This window comes from Ochotona curzoniae, unplaced genomic scaffold (genome assembly GCF_017591425.1).
Source record: "Ochotona curzoniae isolate NIBS_2020 unplaced genomic scaffold, NIBS_Ocur_1.0 scaffold_2587, whole genome shotgun sequence".
NCBI lineage: Eukaryota > Metazoa > Chordata > Mammalia > Lagomorpha > Ochotonidae > Ochotona > Ochotona curzoniae.
The window spans coordinates 7786596-7797451 of record NW_024467096.1 but is presented as its reverse complement, the minus strand read 5'-3'; the positions used below and the strand labels follow the sequence as shown (position 1 = coordinate 7797451).

The window sequence follows — 10856 nt, the reverse complement described above, 5'->3', positions numbered from 1 at the left end:
CCCACCCACCCATGTCCCTGCTTAGCCCTTCCTATCTCCTCAGGAGTCTGCTGCCTGGCAGCTGGCATGCCAACATGCAAAAAGCCACAGTTGCCCTCTGGGGCCTTTGTGTTGTTAGAACCCGGGGCTTGGCTGGCCTTCCCTATGGCAGGGTCTCCTTGACACAGCACTGGGCAGCGGGTGGGGCAAGGACACAAAGACGCCACTGTTTCCCAAACCCCCATCAACACCTTGTACCTGCTCCTTCTGGCTGCCTCAGCTCCTGTCCCCACACTTCTGTGAAGGATAGACGCACGGGGAGAGAAACGGAAGCAGGCAACTGTCTTATGAGAGCAGGATGCGGCAAGAGTGAGGGGCTGATGGAGAGTAACTGACAGAAAACACCACAGCTGGAGCAGGCTCTTTATTCTGCAGACCCCTGGTGGGGCTGCATTCCGGGGACTTTTTTTTTTTTTTCTTAAGGCCAAGTTAATACACACAGAGAAGATCTTCCATTTGCTGATTCTCTTCCAATATTGCCCCAGTGGCCGGAACTGAGCCGATTCAAAACTGGGCACCAGGTCTTCCATATGAGTACAGGGGCCCAAGCACTTGGGCCATCTTCTGTTGCTTTCCCAGGCCATAAACAGGGAGCTGGATCAGAAATGGAGCAGTCAGGCCTCCAGCCAGTGCTCAAATAGGATGCTGGCACTGCAGGTGAAGGATTAGCCTGTTTGCTACCCTGACTGCCCCTTTCCAGGGGCTTTGTAAGCAGGAGAGGAATCAGAACGGTGGCCTTATGAGGACTCAGATTTGGGGAGGGGATGTTAAAGGTGGAACAGGCTTGACCACCCCCTCCCCTGCCCTGGGGCCACACCCCTTTTGCCTTACATCAGAAAATACAAAGCTTCCAGCCTCAGCTTGCCAGCACCCATGCAACCACCTAGGACTCCTAGGGCCCCAGACCCTCGATGGACACAGTGACTCGCACAGAACCACAGCTTGACCTCAAGTCCCACTCCTGACTGGCATTGTATGCCAGCCCTGGGGAGCCCTGCCTGGGGGACAGCTGCACCTGCAGCCAGCGGCAGTGGTCCTTGTCACAGGCTAGCACTACGGTGCCCTCGGGGTTGCTGTAAGTGCACCTGCTCTGCACATCCTTTCCCTCCATAGTCAGATCCCAGCCACCCCTTGGATCTCTGTCATCCTGCCCTGGAGCCAGGAACCTCCAGCGGTCCCAGAGGACGGGGCACACCAGCTGCTCCTCTTTCAGGGTAGGCACTATCTGGCCTCGGAGATAGGCAGGGCCTGCACAGTAAGTGTGGATGTTGAAGAACTGGTAGCTGTACTGACGCAGCCACTGGAAGAGGTAAGCCAGGTGGCAGTCGCACTGCCATGGGTTACCATCCAGGGCCAAATGGAAAAGGTTGTAGCTGGTGTCGAAGATGCCCTTTGGAAGGGTGGTCAGTTGGTTCTTGGAGAGGCTGAGCAGCTCCATATTAGACAGGTTCTGGAAGAGGGCCGGGTGCAAGGTTGTTAAGTTATTGCTGTCCAGATAGAGCTTGCCCAGCTTCTGCAAATCCCTGAAGATGCTAGCGGGAAGGTGGGTGATGACGTTGTGGGACAGCTTGAGGAAAGTGAGGCTCGACAGGTTAGCAAAGGTGTCTTCCGCAAGAGCATCCAGTTGGTTGTGGGACAGGAACAGGCTGTCCAGGTGTGGGGTGTGGGCAAAGAGGCCAGGGGGCAGCGTCCGCAGGGTATTGTATTGCAGGTCCAGGAAGGTCAGGTTGACCTGGGCGGAGAAGAGGGCTGGTGGCAGGTGCCTGAGAGCGTTGTGCTGCAACAACAGTGTCTCCAGTCTGAAGAGCCGTGAGAACATGGCCGGGGCCAGCTCAGAGATGGCATTGCCGTCCAGGAAGAGCTCCTGCAGGTTGTCCAGGCCATCAAACAAAGCTGGTGGCAGATGCGAGAGGGCATTGTTGCTCAGCCTCAGGCTTCTCAGGCTGACCAGCGGATGGAACAGCCCCTTGGGGAGCCGCATCAGCAGGTTCTGGCCCAGGTTGAGACTCTTCAAGTGTCTCAGTGGCTGGAAGAGCCTCTCGGGTAGGGTCTGCAGCTGGTTGCCCTCTAGTTGCAAGACCTCCAGGGCACTCATGTGGCAGAAGAGGTCATCAGGCAGGGCCTTCAGCTTGTTGAAGCTGAAGGTGAACTTGCCCAGTGAGCCCAGGTGGGAGAACATGCGGGCACTGAGGCTGGAGAAGGCACTGCCGGTGATCTCCAGGTCTTCCAACTTGGACAGCCCCCCGAAGGTCTCCGGCTCCAAGTGATGCAGCTGTGTGTTGAGGAAGACCACCTTGGTCAGGCTGGGGCTGGCACTGAAGGTCCTGGTGCCCAGCGTAGTGAATGCTGACTCCACAAAGACAATATTAGTGACATACGGTGGGATGTCTGGCGGAATGGCAGCCAGTTTTGTGTCTGAGCAGAACATCTCATGGCTGAAACAGTCACAGCCCACAGGGCAGGGCTGGGCAGGCCTGGCAAGGAGTAGGAGGAGCAAGGCCCAATGTAGACAGGCTCCCAGGAGTATCTGCTGGATCCCAGGAGGGAGAGAAAGCAGACCATGTCATGGCTTAGCCCTCTACGTTGCAAAAGTAAGTGAACTACATCCCCAGCTCAAAAAGCTAACAAAAGAAACAGTAATGCAAAAGGCCACACAAGAAAGAAAATAATAAAGATGAGAGGAAATAATAAGGTAGAGATACCAGATTCACAAGAGCAGCAGAGAGGATTGAGGAACCCACTGTGAAGTGGCCCCTTCCACCACCCCAGGTCTCCAGCATCTCGAGCTCAGCTTATCCCACCACCAGAACCACCCATGGGGGATGATGGATCAGGCCTGGATTCTCTTTCATTCCCCACTAGCCCACCACCTCCACCCTGTGACCCAATCTGCTTCCTTCTGCCAGAGACAGCCAAGCAGGGGTCACTTGCAATGCATACTGCTACCACCCCATCCAGGACAAGTAAGTTTTATCTTGTGAGAGAGGTGGCTGATAAAGGTACTGGGACAAGTAGATGAATGTCCCTTTTGCCCCATGGCTGACTTAAGGCAATGTAAACCAAAGTTAAGAGAGGTTTGTGGAAAGCCTTACCAAACTCAGAGGAATTCAGGCCCTAACACTGACCTCCAAATTGGCCTGGGGGAACCTACAGATTCTCCAAGTCAGTTGTTGCACCCCTCAAGAAAAGCAGTCTATCTGGACCCAGTGAAATCCAAGTCTGTGCAAACTTCCTGGAGGTTCAGCTGCCCGGCCATTAAGCTATGGGAGCCCAGGAGTCCCACAGACACACCCTAATTGGAGCTATCCGAAGTATCAGGAAGATTCAGAACCCTGCAACAATGTGGTAACCTGCTTGGCAGCTGAAATGAAAAAGTATATGATCCTGGGTAGCCTAGTGGCTGAAGTCCTCACCTCACACACGCAAAGATTCCATATAGACACTGGCTCGTGTCCCAGCTGCTCCACTTCCCACCCAGTTCCCTGTCTGTGTCCTGGGAAAGCAGTAGAGGATGGCCCAAAACCTTGGGACTCTGTACCTGTGTGGGAGACCTGGAAGAAGCTCCTAGCTCCTGGCTTCAGATTGGCTCAGTTCTGACCTTTGCAGCCACTTGAGGAGTTCTGCCCTCAAGCCAGCCCTCTACCCCCAAGTGATAGGTACTTAAAAGGATATACTAACACAGACTACCACTCCTACACCAAAGGACATGTTTACTCAGTACACATTTCATCAGTCAGCCCTAGATATCAAGAGAAAATAGAAATTAGTCACAACCTGCATTCGGTCACCTTAGGGCCAACCCAGAGGAACAGCAACCATGCACAAGAAGCCTAAGACAGGATGTTTCAGGAATGGAAATCATGGTGTTGGCACAGGGAATGCCCCAACCATAAACGCCAGCCCGGGCCCTGCCCCCAATGTAAACACCAGGGTTCCTGGAAAGTGGGTGGTCCTGGGCTTTGAAGGGAGAGGAGGACTCCTATCCCCCAGGCCCTTAGCTGAGTTTGGAGGGGGCCCAGGAGTTTAGGCAGCTGTCACAACCCCTGTGATTGTCACTCCTGGAGTCCCAAGGGACTCTGGTGTCTCGGGTAAGAATCTCAGTATTCTACTGCTATGGGATCTGCTTGCAATGTTCTAAATTTCCAAGTGAGACCCCTGTCCTCAGACTTGATCATTACCAGAATTGACGGCAAGTCCCACCGCTGACAATACACTTGACTTTTAGCTTGCCGGTCAGAAAATGTCCTCACCTCCCATCAGGTTGTGGTGATGCCAGCATATCTGACCCATTTACTCAGTGGGGATTTGCAATCCTCCCTGACCACCTGTCCCTGTTTAACCACCCCTACATCTAAACATTTCATCATCATGCTAAAGAGTACAAGGAGGACAAGACCCAACTTGCATGATCTTCCTGTTGATACCCGAAAGCAAGTAGAGCTTCGGGTCTGGGGTCAGGCAAACCTGGGTAGACTATGTACAGTGTCTCCATCTGTCCTCCTGAGTGACAAGGCAGAGCTTCCTCACCAACGCCAACACCACTGAAAGCCAAAAGGCAGCCAGGGACTCCAACCTTTGGTTGATGAATTTCTCAATTATAGAATCCTGGTTTCATGTCACTCCTTCTGCAATACCTCTATTCTACCAGTTTTGGAACCACATAGAATGCATAGGGTGGTCAGGATCCAGAGTCATGAATGAGGCTATCATTCCACTTCATCCTACTGTATCAAACCCCTATACTATCCCAGCCAAGATCCCTAAAGGCAAGTCTTGGTTCACAGTCCTGGACCTGCAAAATGCCTTCTTCTATACACCCTTATACTTGACTCCTAGTATCTGTTTATCTTTGAGAAGAATGATCTGTCATGAAATATGACTCAAATGCACAAGCTGGACAGTTCTGCCTCAATGCCTTTCTGATATTCCTCATTATCTTGGACAGCTTCCATTAAAAATGGCCTGTTCTGCAATATCCTCACCCACAATCTTTCTCAGAAGGACTCAGATGAAAATGCCATTTAAGTCTTAGACTTTTTTTAGGGAGAGAAGGATTTGAAGTTGTCCCAACTGAAACCCAGACCTCTGAACAAGAGGTGGCTTACCTAGCATAAATGCTGGCCTAAGAAATCACACACTCTTATTTAAATGAAAGGAATGTACATTATGTGTAAGCCCATTACAGTAAAAAAAAAAAAAACAACATTAATGGGCATGGTAGGCTTTTGCAGGATCTGGATTCCAGGGTTTGGGTTGTCAGCCAAATCCCTAGATGAGGCCTTAAAGGGTCCTGATACTGATTCACTTGAATGCACAGGAAAGCAACCTGAGGCTTTTCAAAGGGTGAAGGGTAGTGTTTTTTTTTTCTTTGCTTGTTTGTTTTGCTTTTTTTTGTTGTTGCTGGGTTTTTTTTAATCATGTCCCCTGCTCAAGGGACTCCTAACCTAGAAAAAATCCTTCATCCTGTATATAGTTAAAAGTCAAAAGAATGTCCCTGTGTGTACCCACCCCAAAACTGAGCCCATTCCTGCCACAAGGGCCTAATTTTCTAAAAAGCTGGACTCAGTGGCCACAGGATGGCCCGGATACTTGAGAGCTGAGAGCAGCTGCTGCTACTACAATTTGGGGAGAGGAAATCAGGCCAATCTCTTATGTTCAAACTCCACATCAGGTTCAAGGGGTTCTAAGATCAAAGGAGACCAATGGCCAACAAGAGAAGGCCTACTCAAATGCCAGGTTCTCCTTTAAGATGAGCCATACTAGGGCCCGGCGCAGTGGCGCAGTGGTTAAGGTCCTCGCCTTGCACGCCCAGGATCCCATATGGGCGCCGGTTCTATCCCGGCAGCCCCGCTTCCCTTCCAGCTCCCTGCCTGTGGCCCAGGAAAGCAGTCGAGGATGGCCCAAGGCTTTGGGACCCTGCACCCGCGTGGGAGACCCTGAAGAGGCTCCTGGCTTCAGATCGGCATAGCATCGGCCATTGCGCTCACTTGGGGAGTGAATCAAGGGACGGAGGATCTTCCTCTCTGTCTCTCCTCTCTGTATATCCACCTTTCCAATAAAAAAAATAATAAAAATAAATCTTTAAAAAAATAAAATAAAATAAAAGGTGAGCCATACTAACTCTCAAAGTCTGCTGAGTTCTCAATCCATCAGAAATACTCAAAAGCCGGCTCACTGTGGAAGACATGATCTACAGAGTGAATCTCTGGAGATCCCAGTTACTGAATGGTCCTTGATGACAGTAGTTTCAGGGAAAGGGTTAGAAAATCAGAAATTGCCATGAGAGATCTTAATGAAGTTAAGGAGGCACAGGAATTACCACCCAACACCTCAGCTCAAGGGGCTGAGTACGTAGCCTTGTCTACTGACTTAACACTGGAGAAAGGCCCTGGAGTCAACATCTAAACAGATTCCATGTGTGCTTTCCTCATGTTACATACACATGAGGCAGAGAGCTTACTGATGGAAACAAACAAACAAAAAAACAACAACTCTCCAATTAAAAACAGCTTACAGTGGGGTTTGGTGTGGTGTTCAACAAGTTATCATATCTGTAGACAGTTCTATATAGGCCTGGATTCATGTCCCCGCTCCTCTACTTCTGACCCAGAGCTCTCTATTGCCTGAGGAAGCAGTGAGGGATGGTCCAGGTTCCTTGGGATCCTGCACCTACATAGAGGACTCAGAAGAAGATCCTGGTTTCAGATCAGTTCAACTGTGCTGTGGCAGCCATGTAAAGAGTAAACCAGCTGATGGAAGATCTTTCTCTTTCCTTCTCTTTGTAAGCCTGCCTTTCCAATAGAAACAAATAAAATATTTTCTTGAAAAAAAAAATTCTGGGTCCCTGTGCAGTAGCATAGTGGCTAATGTCCTCACTTTGCAACTGCCAGGATCCCCTATGGGCACTGGTTTGTGTCCTGGTCACCCCACTTCCCATCTAGCTCCCTGTTTGTGGCCTGGGAAAGCAGTTGAGGACAGCCCAAAGCCCAAAGCCCTGGGACCCTGCACCCACATGGGAGACCTGGAAGAGGCTCCCGGCTTCAGATTGGCTCAGCTCTGGCCATTGCAGTCACTTGGGGATTGAACCAGTGGATAGAATATCTTTCCCTCTGTCTCTCCTCCTCTCTGTATGTCTAACTTTCCAATAAAAATAAATCTTTTAAAAAAATCTGTTAAAAAAGTGGCCAAGAGATATTGCTCCTCCTCCAAGCAGCTTTGGAGCCTCTGAAAGTGGCTGTTTTTCATTACAAGGACGTCAAAAGCAGAAGAGCCCTATGGTCGAGGGAAGGATGCCAGCAGAGACAGTGGCAAGGAAGGCTGTCCCTCAGGGAGTCCAGGCAATGGCTCCAGCATCCTAGCCCCCAGACACCTGGAGATCCTGCTCCAATGCCTGAGGCCGACGGTCCCACACCTCATTTTTGACAGTCTCTCTGCTGCCCTCTGTCGACTGCTTCCTCCATCTGAAAATCTGCTTCCTGCTCTCCATGCTACAAAACAGTGCAAGAGTCATGTCATATCTTCCCAGGCTTTGTTCCAAGACCCCTAGTGGATATGTGAAACCATGAGTAGGAACAAATATCAATACCACAGTTCACTTTTCCACTAATTCTTCTTAGCATATGCAAACAGCCACCATCATTACTCACGCATTGTGGGACTACTGTTACACCAAATAGGGGTTACTTACACACAAGCACTAAAATATTGTGATGTTGTCTGCGTTGAGGCAGGTCCTAATCAACTGACAGGTGGAGAGTGCCTAGCACCCAGACACGCTGCAGGGGCATGAGTCACAGCCAGACAGCATGAGGTTTCTTTAAGCTAGTCAGAATAGCAAGTAATTTAAAACCTATAAGTGACTTATTTCTGGAATATTCTATTTAGTATTTTCAGACCATGAATGACCTCCTGTAAGTGAAACAATGGAAACAGAAGCGCCAGAGAAGGGAAGATGACTGTACTTCTAAAGGCCCTTTCCCATCCCCCATGGAGACCCTCCAGGGCTCGTGGCTTCCCCAGGGCTCCTCTGCCTAGCTAGGAGAGGAGGAACATTCTGTCTGAGATGATGCACACCTCCCGTCAGCTCCTCGGCATGGCGCCTGGGTGCTGGAAAGGAAACACTGTCACAGGAAGAGCCACCAGACTGGGATTACAGTGTAAACCCTCCCTTTCTCACGGGGTGGCTGGGTCCAGTCTCTCATCTCCAATACAAGACAGAATTTGAAGACAACCTGTAGGCAAAAGTTAGCAGAGACATGAGACTTATTTGCCTGCCAAGTGAAGATGTGCACTCAAGGAGGAGGGCGGGCGTGCACAAGAGACAGCTGCCTCAGTGAGGTTCAAGACCACCCCGCCTTAGGATCTGGAGGCAGAGGGAGTGGTGTTGAGGTGGGTTTTCACTAAATAACCATAAGGGTCAGGGCTTGCGGACTCCCCCTTTCTTCTCTGTTTTCTTGAAATCTCAGACATCTCACGGTGTGAGTGCCTGATGGGAGTCGGCGTGTCAGCCACGATACTCTTATTATAATGACATGATCATCAGCTAAAGATCACCCTGCGGATGCAGCTGATACCTACTTTGGTTATTGCCTGGCTCTGATTTTAAGTTGCAAAACAGCAGAAGCTGTAGTTTTCTGCTGCATAAAGAGTGGAGTGGGAGGAGCGGAAGATGGCACAGGTGGGTGGCACTGCATCGCAGGTGAAGCTGCAGGGAGGGGCTGGGCACTTCAGTGCTTTGCTAGCTACTTCCCTGCCTTCATCTAGAAAAAGATGCATGAGGGAAAGAAAGAAGCTGCAGCCAAGTGTGGGTCCCCTGGCCACCAGTCAGGGATGGGAGCATTAGCTTGGCCCTGTATATGCTGTTGATGCAACAGAAAGAAAGCAGATGACAAGCAGTAGCTTCTGATTGAAGTGGGATGGGGTAACCCACTGTCGTGCTTGCACCTGCCACGCCCAACTGCATCAGCACCTTATTGCCCCCGAGGCAAATAACACCAGGCTTCACACGGGATGCTGGTGTCATGGTCGACAACGTTACCCACTATGCCACAATGTCTGCCTGTTTCCTATGTTTAACATATCACAGTATCAGTGATCTAATCCACCATCCCTTGGATGCACTGTGGCAACATTCAGGTTTAGCATCCTGACCGTGGCACTGGTGGCACACAAAGTCCAGGACAGGCAAATCCATGTAGGTGTAGGTGTCTGTGATTGATGGAAGGAGTCTCTCTGACCAGTAGCTGAGCAGAGAGGATGCTCTGTCCTCACCTTCCAGATCCCAAAGCTCATGCACAAACACCTTCCCAGGCTGCAGTTGACCAGCCCATGAGCACACAAATCAGAAGGCAGAAGCCAGGATCATGCCTGATGAGTTCAACCATCAGTAGGATGTTCACTGTCACACCTTAATGCTGCCTGTCTAGGCAGAGGAAAGGTGGGATGGTACATCCATGCCCCACCTTTACAGAGCTCAGGGTGAGAGCTGCCCTGGGACACCCACAGACGTGGCATGGTCAGCTCAGGAAGACAGACCATGGAAGGCCCCCCATACAGGCTGGGCTTTCAGAGAGGTGGGCATGTATCCTTGGCCTTGGCCACTTCTCACACTCAAAGCTTCAGGTACAGTGCAAGCCCCTTCTTGTCTTGATCTGTAAGGGCAGGGACTAAGAAGGCAGGGGGTGGCATGAACTATGAGAGTGAATACAGCTGATTGCCCAATGGCCCACTTCCAGCTCTGAGCTCAATCCAGCACTACTCTGTGGCTAAGAGTCAGTCTGGGGACTTCAATCTTGATGAGCTGTATGCCCTTGATCAAACCACTTAGTCTCACTCTGGTTCACTTTGCTCCCCTTCATAAAAGCAAGCATAAAACAACCCTTGGGCTGGTGGGTAGGGATTGAAGGAGGAGGTGTGGGGAACTCCGGGTCCTGAGCCTGGCACATGCAGGTGTGCTCAGCAACATCGGTGACCTTGATCTGAATCCAGCCAGCCCCAGCTCCGTTCTGAAGCAGTCAAGGGGGCCGGCACTGGGAAAACACAACATCATGCCGTGGCCCACCATAGCCCAGCATTAGAGCACTCCACAGCACTTTTCCTGGGCCCTTCTGCCAAGGGAGAGTGCCACTCCTCTGTCCTTGGCTCAGGAGAACACCCATCCTGAGGCCTATTGGCAGTTTACACAGACTTACCCACCTGACAGCAGGTCTCTGGGAAGATCTGGAGATGGGCCATTCCCTAGCCTGGGGACAGCAGAGGCTGGCACTGGAGGCCCTGGGTGGGGCAGGAGCCAGGAGATTCCTGCTTTCCATCTGGGAACAAGACCAGCTAACAGCCACAAAAACATTCCACACAGAGCAAGCCACTGAAGTCTGGCTTTATTTTTTTTTTAATGCTTTTCTTTTTTAGGTTGTCTGGGTGCAAATAGAATTCTTGCTCCTTTCCAATTGCTCTAGGGTGGGTACATTTCTGTGTGTGCATCTCAAACCAGCCTGCTCTCCACCACAGGGCTAAACCTCATTCCTTCCAGAGAGGCACAGGAGCCCAAGCCCCAGGGGACAGGGCCCTGTGCTCACCGCCCTGGAATCTGCCACGCCAACACAGCTGGATTCTGCTACTTTGGATGTCAACACTTCTGGAAGCAACAAGAGTGGCAACCACAGCTTCACCACAGCCCCAGAGAAGGCTGGCTGCTCCCCAAGCCTGGTCAGCCCTGGGGAGTAGGTAAGGGTCCCAGGGGCCAATGCCTGGGCCCCATGCTTGTCTGCAGCAGGGAGGCCCCCTCTGAATCTCGGCTCCTAGATCCACACACATTGAGG

General features: G+C 51.1%; 1 protein-coding gene across 1 annotated transcript; it reads right to left on the bottom strand.

Annotated features, from left to right (window-relative positions):
* Positions 1 to 931: 931 nt before the first annotated feature.
* On the bottom strand, positions 932 to 9061 carry CPN2 (carboxypeptidase N subunit 2). The gene is made up of 2 exons (XM_041002571.1): positions 8969 to 9061; positions 932 to 2566 (listed from the first exon to the last, which is right to left on the bottom strand). Exons 1-2 carry the CDS (start codon positions 9059 to 9061, stop codon positions 932 to 934), a joined length of 1728 nt encoding a protein of 575 aa, XP_040858505.1.
* Between the last annotated feature and the right edge of the window lie 1795 nt (positions 9062 to 10856).